The sequence below is a fragment of the Rattus norvegicus genome, chromosome X (assembly GCF_036323735.1).
Source record: "Rattus norvegicus strain BN/NHsdMcwi chromosome X, GRCr8, whole genome shotgun sequence".
Classification (NCBI taxonomy): Eukaryota; Metazoa; Chordata; class Mammalia; order Rodentia; family Muridae; genus Rattus; species Rattus norvegicus.
The window spans coordinates 121,146,660-121,168,616 of NC_086039.1; the positions used below are offsets into that span (position 1 = coordinate 121,146,660).

Consider the following 21,957-nt stretch of genomic DNA (forward strand, 5'->3'; position numbering starts at 1 on the left):
TTTTGCTTATTATTGTTAAAGTAGTCAAAATAATGTCCATGAAACACTGTGGTGACAAACTGAAATGCATGCCTTTGTCAGAAAACACTGCTGGGAGGCATCTGAAATTGTTGACGATGACTCAAACAATCAGTATTATACTAAAAGACAGCAGGGGAAGTGTTATCTGCAGCTAAGAGAAATGTCTCTAAAATTCCAGATGTTTCTTTAGTCTTTTGTATTCACTAGACTCTATTCAGCTGATTAAATCCTCAGCACACCACTTTTCCGGTCTACACCACTTCTCTGGTCTAAGGGAAACTTAAAGGAACAGATATATTCTGATCAAAAATGATTGTTTTACATATAGAAATACTGAGCAGGAAGTCGCTATGACTAGTAGAATGAACACACACACACACACACACACAAACACAAACACACACACATAAATGTAATGCAAATTTATAACACTAAACCTCAAAATACAAAAAAATTGTATACAGATGAAATACTGCTCTACCAGGATTCCCCACCCACCCAAGAAACAAAGATGTTAAAAACCAAAATGTGGGGCTAGAGAGATGGCTCAGAGTTTAAGAACACTGGCTGATTTTCCAGAGGTCCAGAGTTCAATTCCCAGTAACCACAGGGTGGCTCACAACCATCTATAATGAGATCTGGGGCCCTTTTCTGGATTTCAGGTGTACATGCAGGAAAAACACTGTATAAATAACAAATAAATCATTTTAAAACGGTGTCTCTTAGTCAGGGTTTCTATTTCTGCCTAAAACATCATGACCAAGAAGCAAGTTGGGGAGGAAAGGGTTTATTCAGCTCACACTTCCACATTGCTGTTCATCACCAAACGAAGTCAGGACTGGAACTCAAGCAGGTCAGGAAGCAGGAGCTGATGCAGAGGCCATGGAGGGATATTACTTACTGGCTTGCTTCCCGTGGCTTGCTCAGCTTGCTTTCTTATAGAACCCAAGACCACCAGCCCAGGGATGGCACCACCCACAATGGGCTGTGCCCTTCCCCCTTCATCACTAGTTGAGAAAATGCCTTACAGCTGGATCTCCTGGAGGCATTTCTTCAACTCCTCAGTGATAATTTCCTCCTTTTTCTGTGATAATTCTAGCTTGTGGCAAATTGACTCACAAAACCAGTCAGTCCAATGTGCAACTCAACAATATGATTCAAGGTACAAAATAAAGACCTTATCGAAGTGTAGCATCTCATACCAATAATCCCAGGCCTCAGCAGGATGACAAGGTTGAGGACAGGTTTATGTCACATAGAAAATTAAGTGCAGGCCACACCAGCCAAAATAAAGCAGGTAGGGGGACTCGTGGAGATGCACTGCTGGACCAGAATCCATGGCAGCCAAAGAACTACAGCCCCCAACTCAGGTGGAGACCCCCTGCTCACAACAGGCTATACTGGCTGCCAGAAGTCTAGCCTCTGACTCAAGCAGGGAACCTTTGCTTAACCACAGGCCATACAGACCAGAAGGCCAGAAAGAAGACAAATCCAGAAATCAGTAAGTCCACCTATAATCATCCCAAACCCAGAGGACTAAATGCCAGCATAAAAACACAATCAACAAGAGCAAGGGCAATATGGCACCACCGGAAGCCAGCTATCCTAATACAGCAAGTCTTGAATATGCCCAACAGAGCTGAAGCAAAGAGAACCGCCTTAATATCAACTTTATTTAGATGATGGAGATCATTAAAGAGGAAGTGAATATTATCCCTTAACAAAAGCAAGGAAAAGACAAATATTGAAAGAAATGTATAAAAGTGTTCAAGACCTAAAAATGGAAATAGAAGCAATAAAGAAAACACAAACTGAAGAACTCCTGGAGATGGAAAATGTAGGTAAGAGAACAGGAACTACAGATGCAAACACCACCAAACGAATACAAGAGATGGAAGAGAGAATCTCAGGGGCAGAAGATACAGTAGAAGAAATTGATACAGCACTCCAAGGAAAGGGTAAATCTAAAAAATTATAGACTCAAAACACCTAGGAAATTTGGGATACTATGAAAAGACCAAACCTAAGAATAATAGGAATAAAAACAAAAACAAAAACAAAAAAACAAAAAACAAAAAAAAACTCCACAGCTCAAATACCCTGAAAATACTGTCAACGAAATCTAGAAGAAAATTTTCCTATGAACATACAAGAAGCATACAGAACATCAAATGGACTGGACCAGAAAAGAAGGTCCCCCCCACCATATAATAATAATCAAAGTATTAAACATACAGAACAAAGAAAGAACATTAGAAGCTGCAAGGGGAAAGACCAAGTAACATATGTAGGCAGGCTTATCCGAACTACACATGACTTCTCAACAGAGACTCCAAATGCCAGAAGGGCCTGGACAGATGTCTTGTAGACCATAAAAGACCACAGATGCCAACCTAGACTACTATACCCAGCAAAACCTTCAATCACCATAGATGGAGAAACCAGGATATTCCATGTCAAAACTGAATTTAAACAATACCCACCCACAAATCCAGCCCTACATAAGATACTAGAAGGAAAACTCCAACCCAAGGATAACTACATCCAAGAATACAAAGGAAATTTGTTCCATACCAGCAAAAACAAGGAAAGCACGCACACACACACACACACACACACACACACACACACACACACACACACTATCGACACCAAAACAACAGGAAATAACAATCACTGGTCATTAATACCTCTCAACATAAATGGACTCAATTCCCCAATAAAAAGACACAGGCTAACAGAATGGATGTGAAAACAGGACCCATCATTCTGCTGCATACAAGAAGCACACTTCAGTAATACAGATAGACAGCACCTCAAGGCTGGAAAAGAAATTTTCCAAGCAAATGGACCCAAGAAGCAAGCTGGAGTAGGCATTCTAATATCTAATAAAATAGACTTCAAACTAAAATTAATCAAAAGATATAGAGAAGACACTTTATACTCAAAGGAAAACTCCAGCAAGACCAAGTTTCAATCCCTAACATCTATGTCCCAAACACAAGGGGCAACCACATTCGTCAAAGAAACATTGCTAAAGTTTAAATTGCACATAGAGCCCATACGTTAATAGTGGGAGACTTCAACACCTCACTCTCACCAATTGACAGGACATCCAGACAAAAAGTAAACAGAGAAACAATGAAACTCACAGACATTACAAATCAAATTGACCTAACAGACATCTGTGGAATACTTCACCCAAACACAAAAGAATATTTCTTCTTCTCAGCACCCGATGCAACCTTCTCCAAGATTTCCAATATACTCAGACACCAAGCATGTCTCAGCAGATACAAGAAAAATGAAGTAATCCCCTCCATTCTATCAGATCACCACAGACTAAAGCTGGATTCTGACATCAGAAACAACCAAAAGCCTACAAGCTCCTGGAAACTGAACAACTCTCTATTCAGTGACTACTGGGTCAGGTAAGAAATAAAGAAGGAAATCAAAGATTTTCTATAATTCAATGAAAATGAAAAAAATGAACATATGTAAATTTATGGGACACAATGAAAGCAGCGCTAAGAGGGAAATTCATAGCACCAAGTGCTCTCATAAGGAAACTGGAGAGATCTCATACCGGCAACTTAAAAGCACACCTGAAAGCTCTAGAACAAAAAGAAGCACATACACCCAGGAGGAGAAGGCAGGAAATAATCAAACCGAGGGCTGAAGTCACTGCTCTGTTGCTGTGAAGCGATACTATGACCACAACAACTCTCCCAACGCATTTAATTGGGTGGGGCCTGGCTTACAGTTTCAGAGGTTTAGTCCATTATCATCCTGGTGTGAGCAGTGCTCAGAGCCACATCCTGATCCATAGGCAGAGAGGCAGAGACACTGGGCCTAGAGTGGGCTTTTGGAAGCCAGGATCCTCTACCTCCAAAGTGCTGTGATCAGAGCCATACACCAGCACATCTAGAATGCTCGGTGGCTTTTGAGCCAAGTAGCCTTTGGGCAGATCACTTGGTCTCCTTCAATATCACTGGCTTGTTGCATAAGTTAAAGAAATCATTAAAAATACAACAGAGCCAGGATCCAGACTGGACAGATGATTCAGCAATTAAGAAAGACACCTGCTGCTTTAGCAGAGGACCTGCGTTCAGTTCCCAGCATCCACATTGGGTGGCTCACATCTGCCTGCAACTTTAGTTTCAGGGAATCTGATGCCTTCTTTTGGACTCTGTGAGCACTGAATGCATGTGATACACATACATACATGCAGGTAAAACACATTTGCACATAAAGATAATTTGCACCTGAAAAATATCTTTTCTTACCAGGTGGTGGCACATGACTTTAATCCCAGCATTTGGGAGGCAGAGGCAAGTGGATTCCTGAGTTCAAGGACAGCCTGGTCTACAGAACAAGTTCTAGGACAGTCAAGGCTACACGGTTAAAGTCTGTCTTGAAAAAAAAATATATATATATATGATCTTAAGCCTATATTTGAGGGTGGGTCCTGAGATGAGAGAATCACTTGAGTCCCAGAGTTCAATACCAGCCTGGATAACACAATTCTTTGTCTATAATTGATCAGAGAAGTCTGAGAACCTTGCTCAGTAGTAGAACACACTCGTCTAGCAGCTGTGAGGAGCTGAGTTCAATCTCCAGCCCTACACATACACACACACACACACACACACACACACACGTACACGAAAAAAAGAAAAAGAAAGTGTGCTTTAAAAAAATTCTGAGACAGTATTATTCCAAGCCTTAAATATTACAGAAGTCATTTTTTTTTTCAGTGATGGGGTTGTAACACAAGGAAGGCCTTACACATGCTAGACAAGCATTCTACCACTGACTTAACTTCTCTCAGTAAAGTGACAAACCACCGTGTCACTCACTATTCTCTCCCTCTCTCTCCAGATGGTTCTCTTCTTCAGGATGATACCTATAGGCCTTACCATAAGTTCCAGCACCAGTACCTCCATCCTTGTTGCTACCTAAAAGCCAAGGGTGAGCAGCCCCGGGACATGGCACAAGCCTGATTTCTCCCCACCTGCAAATGCCCTTAACCCAGGCTAAAATCCTGCCTTTCGGGTTTTCTCAGTCACTGGTTTGTTAGAGCGCCCTCGTGTGTCAGCACATGGTAATACTTCCAGCGTTTTCCTGCAGGAGGCAGTTTAGTCACAATTTCGACGCAATGGGGAATATTTTTCTCCTCACACATCGGACCTGGATTGTTGGGCTCCAGTCAGGCTGTTGAAACCTTATTGTTAAGGCAGATTTCCTTTTGAGTTACTACCAAGGCAAAAAGGCTTCTTTCTGCTGTCTGGCTACCGCCAGGTCATTTTGAGCAATGTTAACACATAATTTCAGTTCACTTCAGCTTGATTATACCACCTCCTACTCCGAGTAGCCCCAGCTCACAAATAAGACTTAAACTTTTGTATGTGGGTATGAACGAGTAGAGGAAGATAATCTCAAAGTACTGGGAAGGTACAAAGTATGGCTTGTTTATAGTTTAGAAGGAAAAATACTGAAAATGACTTCCCTGATTGGCTAAATGGCTCAGCGGGCAGAGGTGCCTGCTACCTACCCTAGATGGTACAAAGCAGAGGGGCTAAGTTCAATCCCCAGAACCACAGAAAGGTGGAAGGATGGAGCCAACTCCACAACGTTGTCTTTTGATTTCCATACCCACACCACAGCATGCTCGCTCATGTACTTGCGCATGCGCGTGCGCGCGTGCACGCGCGAACACACACACACACACACACACACACACACAATAAAACAAAAAATTAAAAATTTTAATGACCTCTCCTAGGATAAAAGCTTCAAGAAGGGGAAAATAACAATCAGAGATCAACAACTGACATTGTACACACACACACACACACACACACACCATTACCAACACTAGCACCACCACCATACTGCCAGCACTTAAACATCCATTCTGGGACACTCTGTTTTAGCTACATGTCTATTGCAGTGACAAAACACCATGGCCAATACAAACATATAAAAGAAAGGGTTTAATTGGGGCATGTGATTTTGATGGATTAGAGTCCATGGTGCTGAAGCAAAGGTGTGACAGCAGAAACATCTGAGACACAGTAGATACATCTTGAAATACGGAGATGGGAGGGGGAATGGCATGAAAACCTCAATGCCCAGCCCTCATGAAGCAGCTTCTCCAACAAAGCCACACCTGATCCTCCCCAAGCAGCTGTACCAAGTGGGGTCCAAGTAGTCAACCATGTGAACCGCTGGAGGACATTTCTAATTGAAGTACCATGCACTCACACCCATGTGGTATGCAAAAACAGATTTCTATCCCACTAAGAATTGTATGACATTATATCTGGGTTTCATGGTGCACTTTTTAATCCCAGCACTTGGGAAGCAGAGGCAGGCAGATCTCTGGGTTCCAGATCACACAGGACAATATTAGTGATACCCTGCCTTCCCCCCTTCCCGCCCCCAAATCTTTTGGCTTTGGCATAGGTCTTGGGGTGGGGGAACCCCTACATCTGTAGTCTCTAGAATGTTCTCCATTCTCCCTTTGACAGACACTCTGGGAGTCTGAGAGATTTACATACCATATTCTATATACACATCTTCCTCTTGCCTGTTGGGCAATTTTTCAGAACCAATAAAGTCCACTGCCAAATTTCACTGACATCCTAGGCTACACAGGCCTTTGAGTTTACTCTAGGACCGGTGTCCCTGAGAAACTGTGTGTAAAGTAGCTAGAGTCACTAATGCAAGCTTCTAATCTCAGTATTTGGGAGGCTGAGTCACAAAGAATCAACAAGTATGGAGACAAACTTGGGCTACATAGTGAGGCTCTTTCTCAAAACCACAACAAACAGATTTCTTTTAGGCAAGGCATTGTGGCGCACACCATAATACCAAAAGTCAGTGGGCTGAAGCAGAAGGATCTTAAGGTCAAAGTCAGCCTAGAAAACATAGCTAGAGCCTCTCCAAATAACTCCTCTTCATTAACATGGTACAGGATCCATAGCCAAAACCATGGAGGCATTAAAGGGACTTGTGAGGCTACTCCTCATTGGTGACTTAACTCCATCTGCAATGAACTGCACTCCAAAAATGGATGGCACACCCGTGATCCAGATCTTGAGACATAGTGGCCATAAAAAAAACTTAGGCCAAGGCAAGGTAGTACAGGCCTTTAATCTCAGATCTCTGAGTTCAAGGCCAGCCTGGGACAGAGCAAGTTCCAGATCCAGGTGTGGTGGTACAAACCTTTAATCTTGGCCACACATTCTGCTGGAGGCTTACATAAGGACATTGGAAGAAGGAAGACTCACTCTTCTTCCCCTGATTGTACTTACTTGCCTTACTATGAAGGCGACATAGCTTCAGTCTCTGGAAATAGAATTCAACAAGAGCGTGTGTGTCATGGGTATGTCTCGCTGGGCAGGGGCCTGCCTTTGCAGTCTTTGAGCACATCTGTTGGAACCTACTTCTACGGGATTCCAGCTTATACAGGGGACCAGCTGAAACACCTAACCTCATTGGACTGAGCAAAAACTAGATCTTGGACTTCCTGTTCACAGCTGACCATTGTCGGGTTAGTTGGACTACAGACTGTAAGTCATCACAACGAATTCCCTTGATATATAGAGACATTCCATAAGGTCTGTGACTCTAGAGAACCCTGCCTAATACAGTATTTCAGCAGCAGCAACACAAATTACGGATCTCACAGTCATCTTTGGTGTGGCATTGGTGGTGTGGTGGTAGGCATAGCTACTACCTTCTAACTCTGGGCCAATCGTCTCCCAGGGTTTGAAGAGATGAGAGTTAGGGGTGCAGCTTAGTGGTAGAACACTTGCCTAACTTGTGTGAGACCTAGGTCCCATCTTGGACGTGCAAGTAAGATGAAGGCAAGCAGGTACTTCACATAATTAGCGTCTCAGTCATAAGCAAGTTGATAACATCCCTTCTGTTTCTCATTCGTTCTACCCTGTTCCCTCGATGCTATAACAGAGATAGAGCCTGGCGTGGTGGGGATCAGGGTGTTCAGCCGGTGTTGTAAGGAAGAGAGAGCTCTTTAAGCAAAGATGAAACAATCTACTAGAGAGGCACCGTGGCTCAACCTCTGGAAATAGAATTCAAGAGCATGTGTGTCTGTGTCATGGGTGTGTCTTGCTGGAGGGGGGGGCCTGCCTTTGCAGTCTTTGAGCTGGAACTAGTGATATTAGTAATGCTGATAGGAGGGGCACTAACTGCTTGCTTGGTGGCAAGGACAATTAATAGTTCCAGCATTCTCCTTGCTGGCATTTTGATTTAAAGAAAATATTGCTGCAGCTGTTCACATAGTCTAGAAGTATGTGCGTGTGCATGCATGTGGTTTGGTGTTTACAGATTTGGGGTTATGGACGGGAGTTTTCAGAGCAACAGAATAGCTTGCTTGTCAGTTGGAGTTCATTTGGAAAATGAAAGCCTGAAAGCTTAGAAGTCCACTTTGGGCCTGGGCCTGGGCTGGGTGGGGCCTGTTTTTAAGTAGTCTGTAGAAGCAAAGAGGTAGCTTTGGCCATTTGGCTCAAGGAAAAATCAATTTAATCATTATTTTTCTTTCTCATTATAAGCTAGGCAAATCAATGAGTTTTGGAAGTCCTGCAGATTTGGTGTAATGCACTGATACAATTCGAGAATCACAGTTTCCTAAGCTGCCGACCTAGAACAAAGTAGAACCTATTTATTTTTTCTGCAAATACAGAGTATGTACACGGAGAGTTTGGTGCAATCATCAAACAGTTCAGAGTTCACTGGATCTGTCTGAGAAGAGAAATACAATAGGCAATACAATACCCTCTACGCTGGGTGACAATGGGGCCATGGAAACAGGGGTTGGGAAGTAAGAGGATCATTTTGGACTGTGGTAGAGGAGGCTGGTTGGATAAGGTGGATACTGAGGTTGATCTTAAAACTTGAAGAACTTTACTAGACCTGAGTGTGAAGGAAGGGGGAGGCTGGGGCAGGGGGATTGCTGAGAGTTCCAGACCTGTCAGGACTATACAGTGAGTAGTACCAGGGTAGCCGGAACTATGTGAAACAATCCTATCTCAAAACCAAAACAGAGCCAGGCATGGTGACAGAGGCATGTAATTCCACCACTTGGAAGGTGGAGTCAGGAGGATCAGGAGATCAAAGCCAACCTGGGTTATTATATAAGACCCTCATCTCAAAAGCACCCAACATCAACTAATTAACTTAAAAGAGAGAGCGAAAGGAGAGTGGCCTAGGCAGAAAAGGACGAGTGAGATATAAGGGAGTGAGACAGCTTCGACTTGGTCTGGCTCAGCCATTTGGCTGCAATTTGGTCCTTGTGTGAGTACTTTGCAGCCGATAAACCTGGCTGGAATGGCAGTCTCTTTGTGCCAGAACAAAGGCTACCGTGTCACACACACTTACTCTGCTACTTCCTGCTGGGTGACCTTGGGCAAGTGGTCTAAGTTCTTGGCAAACTGAAAGTAGGATGCCTTCTTCGACCCTAAGACCATGGGGAAGAAGTAAGAAGTAACACCTATCTGGCACTGTCTAGGAGAGAGTAAATATTTTTTTAAAGTAGGTTAAAATTCATATACTGTCAGAAAAGAACACACTCAAGATATTTAGAGCTGGCCCTAAATATTTGAACAGCAAGCAGGAAAAGTCACCGTCTCACACTGTCCATGGCTGGTGCCACTGTAAGTCCCAAACGAGAAGGCTGGCTTGGCCTCAGTTGCCACCCATCCTGATCCGGACTGCTTGAATACTCTGGCTTCCTGCCTCTACTCCCAACATCATCTTCCAAACACAACCTGAATCATGGCTGTGTCCCTCCCTGGTTCAAAAGCCTTCTATAGCTCCCTCTAGCTTGCAGGCTGAGTTTCTTAACACCGTGGGGGAGGGAGGCGTAAAAACTACTGTCATACCGGACAGAGCACCCCTGTATTCCCAGCACTTGAGAGGAAGACAAAGAAAGATGAGAAATCCAACATTATTGTTGGCTACATATTGAGTTCCAGGCCAGCCTTGGCCTCATAAGACCATTATAAGAACCGTCCTCTCTTGGAACCAGAGGCAGGAAGGTTCACCGCCAGCCTGTCTCAACAAACACACACACACACACACACACACACACACACACACACACACACACACACAAATCAAGCAAACAGCAAAATCATCCGTTGGTAAACCGAAAGAGTAAAAGTAGTCTAATGTTGGAATAAAAAGATAAACTATCCACCTTCTTCAAAAAATCAGAAGCTATGCGTTTACTAACATCAGCAGGTTTCTTAAGGAAATATCAGAGATGAATGAAGCTGGAAAGAGGACAGCTGTTTGTCTGGGCGCTGGGTCAGATTCACCTGCAGCTGCCTTTTCAAACCCACCCAGAGAAGTAATGAAGTGAGAAGGCAGAGTCAGGCAGAAATCTGCTGCTGTGCTCTGGGAAATACCTCTCCAACCAGATCTCTGGTCTCAAATTTCTCAGCAGGAATCCCCGACAGCACTCCGGCGCTGCTGTGCTCAGAAGGTCAAGGTTACAGAAAGCAGGGTTGATGAGCCTGAGTCAGAGCTCGCCAGGCTGCCTCCCTGAAGGCTTAGGGAGAAGAAGTACGGGGACAAAGTGCAGACAGATTTCTAAAGCAAAAAAAGGGTGAAAAAGAGAGAGAGAGGGTGGGGAGCGATCGCCCCTGACGCTCCGAGATCGCGCTCCTGAAGATCACGACTGGAAGCCCGACTCAGTCCCCAGGTGACCAGGGGCATTTTTCACCCCAGCAGCAGCATGGGTGCTGAGAACCAGGGTGACCAGAGCACCACATGCCCGCCCCACACTCTCCCTAGTTTGCCAGCCAGGTGCGGGAGGCTGGGCTACCGCTCACCTGGCCTCTTGAAGTGGAGCGGGTCGCGTCCTGAAGTCGCCGCGCTCCTGGTGGAGTGGTACCCAGAAGGTAGACGCCCGGCCTTAGCAGGGGACACAACTGGACCGCCCACCCCTCCACGCCTCCCACCGCCCACAAAGGCACCCTCCCCTGGATTGTCCCCTCCCACCGGTCCATCTCCTCCCCTTCTTCGCTCCCTCCCTCGGAGCCCAGTTGCTCAAGACGCTTCCTTCCCCAACGCCAGCTCCAGTTCCTCTCCCTGTGGGGCCCTTGGAAGGCCAACGAACGCTAGACCCCGGAGCCACCCGGGCGGCAGCTGGAAGATCATGGCCCAGGCCCTAGAAGACAGGAACCCTCTGTCCGAAGCCTCGGACGAGCCTTGCGAGTCAAACGCGCCCAGCACCCCGCAGATCCGCTCCCACAGTAAGGACTACGGTAGCCTTGGCAGGTACAAGGGCCAAGCTGTCGCGGACAGTGCCAACCTGTCCCGGGAGCGAATCATCCCCAGGGCCCTGACGGTGAGTGGGGCAAACGGGACACGCCGGCGCGGGGCGCTGCGGGAGCTGCTGGGGCTGCAGGGGGCGGCTCCCACCGGGTGGCTGTCGGAAGAGCACTTGGAGTTCGCTGCGTCTGGGTCCCGCCGCTCAAGCGGGCAGGGCAGCGGCCGAGTGTGCCTTGAGCCGCGGGAGCACGCGTGGATTCTGGCAGCTGCCGAGTGCCGTTTTGAAGTGCTGCTGGAGATGCTGGAGGTTGAGCCCAGGTTGCTGATGCGGGAGGACCCGATCACTGGTTACAGCGTGCTGCACTGGCTGGCCAAGCACGGGCGCCACGAGGAGCTCATTCTATTGCACGATTTTGCTAGGCGCCAGGGACTACCATTTGATGTGAGCGCCCCTGGCAGCGGTGGCCTAACGCCACTCCACCTGGCGGCTCTGCAAGGCCATGATATGGTCATCAAGGTGCTGGTGGGAGCCCTGGGTGCTGACCCCTCACGTCGAGATTACAATGGCAACCGACCTTGTCACTATCTGCGGCCAGATGCTTCTCTGAGCCTCCGGGAGCTGTCAGGTGCAGAAGAATGGGAGATAGAACGTGACAGAGAGCTTGAAAACGCCAACAACAACAGCAGCAGCAGCACCACCACTACCACCGGATGGCTGAAATGCACCTCAAGTGTATCGCGCATCAAGTCCGTGGGAATAAACTACAAAGAGGCATCTCAGTCAGTCAAAGAGAAGAAGGCATGGGGCAATCAGGGAGGACAAGGCAATGGCCTTCTGCGCCAGCTGTTCCCCTTCACCCAGAATCGTTGAAGGTGACATGGACCAGAGAGCTTATTCGTAAGCTGTTCCTGACCCCACCCAAGCAGATGCTCCTCTGATTCAGCTTGGGCCTGCAATGGGTTAACTGACCACATCTGGGCCCCTAGTCCTGTCCTAGGTCTCCTGTCAGAACATTCAATAAAGAAAGAGACCAAAGAACCAGGCTGGCCCTGGTACCCAGCCACAATACTGTGGGACTTTGGACATTTGGAACCAGGAGCGTGAATCCTGCTTGGAAGACAAGAGGGAAGTTAAGCTTCCAGTAACCTTTTCTGGGTAGATTGAAACCATTAAAAGACTAACTTAAGACTGTAAACTACTGGTGCAGTGCAAATGTCTAATACCAGCCAGCCTGGGTCTGCTGCTAAGAAATCTCCGTGTGCTGGTTGAGTTAGCCCCTGGCAACCTACTCCCAGGCTGGCCAGGCCTGAGCAGTCTCACAGAGCCTAATATATCATGGAGGGGATATCCCCCCTACATAACAAAGCTGTCTTTGAGTGTCTTTATTATTATTATCATCATTATTATTATTATTATTATTATTATTATTAATCATGGGGTGGGGGACCTACTTATGTTTGCAAGGAAGAGGGTACCAATCGATCCCTTCAAGCTAGTGATCTGTGGCAGGCTCTGGGCTTCATTCCCTGAGCAAATGTTCAGAAGCCCTGCACCAAAAGAATGACGTTCACCTTGGCTCTGAGTAGAAACACACAGTTCCCCTGCTTCCTCAGCCCTGGCATCCACATCTGGCTTCAAGCACATGCCTCATCCTGGAAGAGTTGTCCTGGAGGGAGGCCCAAGGGTAATGAAAAGGGAAAGCCATCAAATTTATATTTTCGGTAGTTCACTGTGTATCAGTAATTGAGTTGACTCGTGTCCTCTGACTAGACACGCCCACTCAGTAGAGACTGGGCTTTCTTCATCCAAGCCAGCCTGGCTCTCATTCACATTTTTTTCTTTTTTGAGTTAAGTGTGATATGGAAGTTGTAGTTTTGGAAAATTGCTCCCATTCAGAGGCCGCATGAATGAAACAGAACACAGGAGGGTTGGTTGATTCAGCTGAAGTATGTGTGTGTAGGGGGCGGGGGATAGCTGGTAATTAAAAAGCCATGCTGCTTTAGAGAATAGTGCTTTAAAAAAATACTGGATCCTGGATGCTTTCATAGCATTTCAATACACTGTTGTACTTCCAGGCCCTCAGCCCAGTCTTTGAACACTAGAACAGCTCATAAACCTTACCCTGAGCCCATATATCCAGGTCTCCTCACTCCTGCCTCGGGAGCCTCTTTGTCCCTCGAATGCTGGGAGCTGCTCTCCTTTCCTGTAGTGACCCCATAGTTTCTTATCCACAGGATGACCAAAACCCTTCTATTGCCGTTTCAGCCAGCGTCTCTAGGGACTACACTTTAGATATATTTTAACCTGTCATTTTCTTTGGCTTATGAATAAAGTATTCAGGAATGTTTGGTGGGAGAGGGAGAACAGTTTCTAGATCTCATCAAGTGCCACTAGCATGTGTCCTTAGTCCCTCTATCCCTGTGCCCATTTTTAGGTGGAAAGTGCCTAATTTACATTGGACTGTGGTCCCTGCTCCACACCTCCTCATGTCCGGTTGCCAAGGTGAGTTGAGCTTCATGAGGATTGGCTGGCTGAGCCTTCTTGCCACATGTCTACTGGCTCATAAGGTAAGTCTGGCATGTACTGAGCGTTCAGGGGACACCTTTGCTAGCTGTCTAAAGTAAGAAGCTTATGCATCTTAACAATTAGCAAGCAGATTTGAGGACCTGAGATGAACACCCAGCTCTCTCCAAGGAGAAACTGAAGGCAGCTGGGGGATTTCAGAGTGGCTTTTCATAGCCGACCCTGGAGTTAGCTATTCTTTCCCACAGATTTTTCTCATCACTGTGATATGGCCTAGCCTGTCTCCTCCATGTAAAATTGAGGATTGGCTGCAAAGGATACAATCCCATGCTGAAAATGCTCGTGGCATTTCTGGTATGCTCTTGGAGGCAACACTGGTATGCTCACACCAAGAGAAAGAGTAAATTCTCTGAGAAACAGAGTTAGGAAAATGATGCAAAATTAAACTCTTAGTGCTGGACAAGGCAGGCAAGAAAGACCTTTAAAAGCAAGAATGGGTTGGGTAAGGGAGAGAGTTGGGAAATGAGTGCAGACAAAGCAAAGAGGAAAACCTGACTTGATATACACAGACAAGAACAGCAAAGGCTTTCTGGGGAGGAAGGTGGGAAGGTATGTGAGGCTGGGGGATGAGTGGGAGCTGGTCAGTGAATGAAGCAAGTGCCAGGAACTGCCAGTCAGTTTGGCAGGATGGGAGCTGGGGAGTGGTTCATGATAAGGCTGGAAAAGCAAATGGGGCTCCAGATCATGACGGGCTTCCCAGGCTCTGCTAAAAGAGGCATCTTGATAAATTTAGCCAAAAGATACTTAGGAGTCATGCAAAGGTCTCTAAGCAGAGAAGTAAAATGATAAGATTTAAGGAAATCACTCTGGGGTCACAGGGAGGTTGAATGGCTATGCTAAGGAGAAAATAGAGCAAGGACTCTCGAGCAAAGTGTCCTTAATGCTTCAAGGAAAGCCATGCTTCAGTTAGGGACAACTCCTGTGAGGTAGTGCCTTGGATCTTTTCTTTCCCTCTACACCAGGGGTTGTCAAACTTCCTAATGTTGTGACCTTTTAATACAGTTCCTCATGTTGTGGCGACACCTCCCACACACACACACACACACACACACACACCCAAGCATAACTTTATTTTCATTGCTACTGTATAACTGTAGTTTTGCTACTGTTATGAATGGTAATGTTAATATCTGATATGCAACCACTGTAAGAAGGTCATTTAACTCCAAAAGGTGTGGCGACCCACAGGTTAAAAACTGCTGTTCTCTGGGGTTGGGGATTTAGCTCAGTGGTAGAGGGCTTGCCTAGCAAGCGCAAGGCCCTGGGTTCGGTCCTCAGCTCCAGGGGAAAAAAACTGCTGTTCTCTACACCTGTACTCCAAGAGGCCTACTTTGAAGCCCCATATATACAGAAGTGGCAGCGTGGAACTCCTCACATTGCAGCTAGCTGGAGGTTTTCCACTTCCTACCCGTTCCTTTGATCCTAGATGGACAGATAGGTGGCCTATGGAGGAAAAATCAGTCCCATTGATGGAGTAGAAAGGGTCGAGCCTACACTGGGTTCAAATCCTGACTCTCAGTTGGTGACCTTGAGCAGAGTGCCCACCTCTCTGAGGTGTAGTTTCCTCCTTGATAAACCAGGAGCAATCCACTCTCCCAGAGAGCTGTTGAGATTCCAAAGCCTCTGCCAACAAGATGTATCACACTAGAAACACAATGGGAGAAGAAAATGTGCTACAGGAAGCCAGTGCAAAGGGCTCAGAGGGACTCGTGGTGACATCGGATTATAGGCCACAGTAGTTCAGGAGGAATCTTGTGGCTAAAATGCATTATCTCAGTTTTAAAGTGGGTTGAAAATATAACTCAGTTGGGAGAGTGCCTCCTCAGCACACATGACGTTCTGGGTTGATTCCTGCTGCTCTGCAGACCTGCCATGGCAGTACATGCCTGCAATCCTAGCAGTGGAGAAGTGGCGGTAGACTGAGTAGAAGTTCAAGGTCATCCTTGACTGTAGAGTGAGGTCAATGCAAGGCTGGACTTCGTGAGAGCGTGCCATAAAGGAAAGATAGAACAGAATCGGGGTTCATGTTTATTACTGGTCACTTTCCACATGTGCCAGAGGAATAGCTGTTCCTCAAAAGGGGCATTGGTGGCTCTGCTGATGACCATAACCTATGGACTTTGACTTACTTTTTATTTAAGTTTGTTTGTTGCTGGTCTCTCTTACATGAAGCATGTGCTTCACTATTGAGATACAACTTTAGTGCTGTTATATTCCTAGGGGCGTTGTTTATTTTGAAAGAGGGTCTTGTATAGCAAAGGTTAGCGCTAAACTGATCTTCCCGCTGCTACCTACAAGTGTTGGAATTACAGATACACACTCTCTCTCTCTCTCTCTCTCTCTCTCTCTCTCTCTCTCTCTCTCTCAAATTTATCCATACCTTGTTTTGTTTTGAGGCAGAGTCTCTCTCTCAGCACAAACTGGCTTGGAACACACTTTGTCAGGCAACCATGACTTCTAATTCAAGGAAATCTTTTGCCTCACCTTTTTGAGTCCTGGGATCATAGATGTGAGCCACCATATCCAGCTTTTAAGACATGCTAGGTAAATAACTCAGGTGGTAGAGTGCTTGATTAGCATGCACAAGGACATAGGCTCAAGTCTTGCAAAAACAACTTTTATTAAATGTCCAACAAATGTTAAATGTGTCAGATATCGTTTCCAGTGAAATCATAAATGGGAGTCCAAACCAAGTCTGAAATCTGCTGAATAGAAGAAAGCTATACCTTAAGCCTTTAATTTCTTAACCCTATTTATCTATGGAAATGTCCTTACTCCACCTAAACATACCATGTCCAGTGCTTCCAGTGTCCCTGTCTTTTCTATTAACTGAACAATAAAAAGGGGATGACTTGGGGGATAGGCATAGCGAGGTTGATAGAATGTTTGCCTAGTGCATAAAAAGCCCTTGGTTCGATCCCCAGTGCCACATAGTTGCCCATGGTGGTACATGTTGTAATCCTAGCGCTTGGGAGTCAGAGGCAGGAGGATCAGACCAGCCTAGACTATGAGACCCATCCCCCTACCCCTCCACACACAGCAAGGCTAAGCATAGTGGCTCATGCCTGTAATTTCAGCACTCAGGAAACAGAGGAAGGAGGCTAGCTACAAATCCAAGGTCAGCTTGGTTTCTATATGGAGTTCCAGACCAGCCAAAGCTCTATAGAGAAACCATGTCTCAGAAAATAAAAAAAAAAAAATCAACCAATCAAAAAATAACAACAAAATAAAACCAAACAAACAAAAAACTGGAATGTCTTGCTCACGATCCCAAAAGTTAGGCAGTCGAAGACCAGGGTACGGGCATTCTGCTTTGGTGTCTATTGAGGGCCCATCACTCCTCATTTATAATGCTTTCTGTGTGATTTCACATGTGAAGACAGAGGGACCAGTTTCTGGCTGAAGATGCTTTTTACAAGATATTAATCCTATTCACAGACATTGATCCCCTTGTAATTTGTCTCCCCAAGAAACCTACCTACCACCAAATACCAGGACCCTGGGTTATTAGAGTGTGGTGTGTGTGTGTGTGTGTGTGTGTGTGTGTGTGTGTGTAGTGGTTAGGTTTCAACACATGAATTTTGAAGTGACACACACATTATGCCTCCCAACTGCTGAATCCAACATTTTGTCTTAGTTTCTGTCTTTGGCAGTCTCCTCTTCCTTGGACTTCTTTGCTCTCATACAGTGTTCTATGGCTCTGATACTATTCACTAGGATAAAGCCCAGAAAAGGTGCCTCTTCTCCTTTACTCCCCCTCAGGTCCTCTCATTCCTTCCCCTTGGGCCCCAACCCACCTCTCTGTTCCAGCCACATAGTTCTTCAAGAACTATGCTCCTTTTGTGAAGCTGTGTTGGTTTTTGAAACGGGCTGACCTGGAACTTAATATGTACATCAGGCTGGCCTCGAACTCAGAGATCCTCCTGTGATTATGAGATTAAACATGTGAACCAAGACGAGGGACAATAGTCACGCTCATATGCACTCCCGAATTGCTATTTTACCAGAAACACCAGCCTCACTTCCTTGTTCAGCCTCCTCTCCAGGCCTTCTGAATCGTCCTTCTGGTTTCCTCATATGTTCCCTGTTCTAGCTCTTAAGGTTGCCAAAAGAAGGAAAAACAGTAGATGAGGAAGGATGGCAGGTAGGCAAAAGGATGCATGGAAGTGGGAAAAAGACACTAGAGCATTTGGGTATCAAGAGGGTGTAGGACCTGAGGAGGAAGGAGAATCTATCTACTAAAGAACACTGCTCAAAATGTTATAATGATGCCCTCTTGTTTGCTAATTTAAAAAAATATTATAAAAAGATTCTTTCATGGCGAGTGGTGGTGTCGCACACCTTTAATCCCACGACATGGGAGCAGAGGCAGATGGATTTCTATGTTTGAAGCCAGCCTGGTCTACAGACCAAATTCCAGGACAACCAGGGCTACACAGAGAAACTCTTGTCTCAAAAACAAAATCAAACAAACAAAAACAAAAATGAGGTTCTCCTTTGAGGCAGTTTTTTTTCTTCTGTTGCTCAGTGTAGAAAAACTCTGCATGTTGAATTCCTTCACAAAGTCCTGGCCAGTAGTCGCATATTCAGCCACTTCCACACCCTCCTCTGTAAGATTTTATGCATCCCAGGCTGGCTCACCTCAGACCCACTTTGTGTTTGAGCTTAAACTCCTAATTCTCTTACTCACCCTAGGATAATAGACATAAACCACAACACCTGGTTTTATGCCATGTTGGGGATCAGGATGTCAACAAGGGCCTCCTGCATGGCAGGCAAAGACTTAACCGAGAGATATGCATCCCTAGCCCCAGGTCTCTTCTTACAGTCTTCATCACAGTGGATAAGACATTCATGCAGTTACAGAGGAGTCTCCCTTCTGCTTTGACTAACTCAATTGCCGAAGGGGACCCAGTTTGTTGTATTAGACATGGGATCTCTAGATTCCGGCATGAGAAATGGCTCAGCAATTAAGAGCTCCACTTGCTCTTGCAGAAGACCTGAGAGCAGTTCCCAGAACCCACACTGGATAGCTCACGAGCACAAACAATTTTAGCTCCAGGGTATCTAACACCTTCTGGCCTCCAAGGGCATCTACATTTCTTGTACACATACTCACACTCAGAGATACACTCAGATAATTTAAAAATTCAAACAAAGATCGAAAAAGTAAAGTAGTTACTGACTGCCAATGGCATCTTAAGTCTCACGTAAAAGCACATTAGAAAAGAAAGGAAAAATGAAATGACATCAGCAAAATTTTAAATTTTTATTTAAAATTATTACATTTATTTTTTTAGAGTTGGGTATGGTAGCTCACACTCAGCACTCAGGAGGGTGAAATAGGGGGGTCTCTGAGTTCAAGGCTAGCCTGATCTACAGAGTGAGTTCCAGAAATATCCAGGGCTATGCAGAGAAACCCTATCTCAGTAAAAAAAAATTTTAGCATAAAAATCACATTTATTTATTTAGTGTTGGAGCACATATGCATGTTATGCTGCATATTTCTTGGGGGTCAGAGGATATTTAGAAATTGGTTTTCTCTTTCTACTGGCTCCTGAGGATCAACACCTGGTCATCAGGCTTGGTACCAAGCACTTAACTTGTTGAGCCATCTCATCAGCTCACAAGTTTAAAAGTTTAGAAAACAACAGAAAATTATCAAGAAAATGAAAAAAAAAAAAAAAAGCAGGCGTGGTAACGACATTCTGGTATTTCAGGCCACAGCAGAAAGATCAGGGTGAGCTTAAGGACAGCCAGTCTCAAAGAAAAAAGGGAGCGCGAGAAAGATAGCCAAATCAGTACACTGCTTGTCCAGTAACAAAGAAAACCTGCATTTGGATCCTCAGTACCTATATAAAAGGTCAGCATTCCAACTGCAGCTCGGGAGTCCCTTGCTGGGGAAACAGAGATGGGGGACTTTTACAGCATGCTGGCCTGCCAACCTAGCAAACTCAGTAAGCAATAGATTCACTGAATACTCTTACCGCCAAATAAATAAATAAATAAATAAATAAATAAATAAATAAATAAATAAATAAATAAATAAATAAATAAATGGAGAGTAATAGCAGAAGACACCTAACATACATGTTTGGCTCCACAGAGATACATGCATGTACACAATCACACACACACACACACACACACACACACACACACACACAGAGTCTCATGGGAAGAAAATGCAGAATGTGAGGAATTTGTTAACATATACTCAATAACTTATATATGGTGCCAAGCCTAAGGTGACAGTCTGTAGATCCAACATGTAGGAGATTAAACAGTGGGAATCTCAACTTCCAGGGCCCCTGGGCTACGTAATGAGACAATCCTACCACAAACTAAAAGGTAGGGTAAATCTGCTATCAATCAGATATAATCCCTCCTAATTCAGGAACGAAGATGCAAACAACAAGATTTTAAAATGAATAAAGACTTTACTACACATTTCCTTTTTATTGTTCATGTTTATTTTATTTATTTATTTATTTGGGTGTGTGTCCGTGTGTGTGTTTGACACATGGTTTCTCTGTGTTGTCCTCGCTGTCCTGGAACTCTGAACACAAGGTTAGCCTCAAATTTAGAGATTCACCTCCTGGGGCTGGGGATTTAGCTCAGTGGTAGAGCACTTGCCTAGGAAGCGCAAGGCCCTGGGTTCGGTCCCCAGCTCCGAAAAAAAAAAAGAAAAACAAAAAACAAAAAAAACAAAAAACAAAAACAAGAGACTCACCTCCTAAGTACTGGGATTAAAGGCGTGTGCCATCACAGCCTGGCCTTTCCTACACATTTGTACAAGGAAGAGAAACAAAAGACTGAGAACCATATAAAAAGGTGCCCATTGTCACTAGTCCATGGGGGAATGGAAATCACAACGACAAGGAGAGAGCTGGGAAGATGGCCCAGTTTTAGGATGTGTGTCTGGCATGTAGAAAGCCCTGAGCACCTTCCATGCCGTGACTGCATAAACTGTGCATTGTGGTGCATACCTGGGATCCCAGCACCTAAAGGTGGAGGCTACATACCTAGGAAATGTTGGCTGTGGGAGGATGGCTCAGTAATTAAGACCATTATCCCTTTTACAGAGGACACAAGTTGAGCTCTCAACATTCCTACTGACCACTTCACAACCACCTGTGACGCCAGCTCCAGGGACTAGGTCTTCGTGGGTATGTGCACTCATGTGAACATACATACACACATATACAGAGATTAGACACACATACACACACATGCACATACACACACACACAAAGAATACACACACAGAGAGAATACACACATAAACACACAAAACACCAAAATTGAAAGCAAGATCAATATTTTAAAAATAAAATTTCCTTGGGGAAATGGTTCAATGTTTAAGAACACTTTCTTCTTTTTTTTTTTCCTCCATCTTTACAACTTGAGTATTTCTTATTTACATTTCGATTGTTATTCCCTTTCCCGGGTTCCGGGCCAACATCACCCTAACCCCTTCCCCTCCCCTTCTATATTGGTGTTCCCCTCCCCATCCTCCTCCCATTACCACCCTCCCCCCAACAATCACATTCACTGGGGGTTCAGTCTTGGCAGGACCAAGGGCTTCCCCTTCCACTGGTGCTCTTACTAGGATATTCATTGCTACCTATGAGGTCAGAGTCCAGGGTCAGTCCATGCATAGGTAGTGGCTTAGTCCCTGGAAGCTCTGGTTGCTTGGCATTGTTGTTCATATGGGGTCTCGAGCCCCTTCAAGCTCTTCCAGTCCTTTCTCTGATTCCTTCAACGGGGGTCCTATTCTCAGTTCAGTGGTTTACTGCTGGCATTCGTCTCTGTATTTGCTGTATTCTGGCTGTGTCTCTCGGGAGAGATCTACATCCGGCTCCTGTCGGTCTGCACTTCTTTGCTTCATCCATCTTGTCTAATTGGGTGGCTGTATAGGTATGGGCCACATGTGGGGCACGCTCTGATGGGTGTTCCTTCAGTCTCTGTTTTAATCTTTGCCACTCTCTTCCCTGACAAGGGTATTCTTGTTCCCCTTTTAGAGAAGGAGTGAAGCATTCACATTT

At 45.2% G+C, this 21,957-nt stretch overlaps 2 protein-coding genes across 3 annotated transcripts in view; one reads left to right on the top strand and one right to left on the bottom strand.

Annotated features, from left to right (window-relative positions):
* The window catches only part of Septin6 (septin 6), a 138,727-nt gene extending 127,709 nt beyond the window's left edge, over positions 1-11,018 (bottom strand). Inside the window, exon 1 of one of the 2 annotated variants that reach the window (XM_063280315.1) lies at positions 10,884-11,018. The gene's annotated coding sequence lies outside the window, so the exon portion shown is untranslated. The remainder of the gene's footprint in view (positions 1-10,883) is intronic. The other variant, XM_063280316.1, reaches the window with a different exon arrangement.
* Positions 11,019-11,060: 42 nt separating this feature from the next.
* On the top strand, positions 11,061-12,691 carry Sowahd (sosondowah ankyrin repeat domain family member D). The gene has a single exon (NM_001173373.1). It carries the CDS (start codon positions 11,210-11,212, stop codon positions 12,194-12,196), a length of 987 nt encoding a protein of 328 aa, NP_001166844.1. The 5' UTR covers positions 11,061-11,209; the 3' UTR covers positions 12,197-12,691.
* Positions 12,692-21,957: the final 9,266 nt, after the last annotated feature.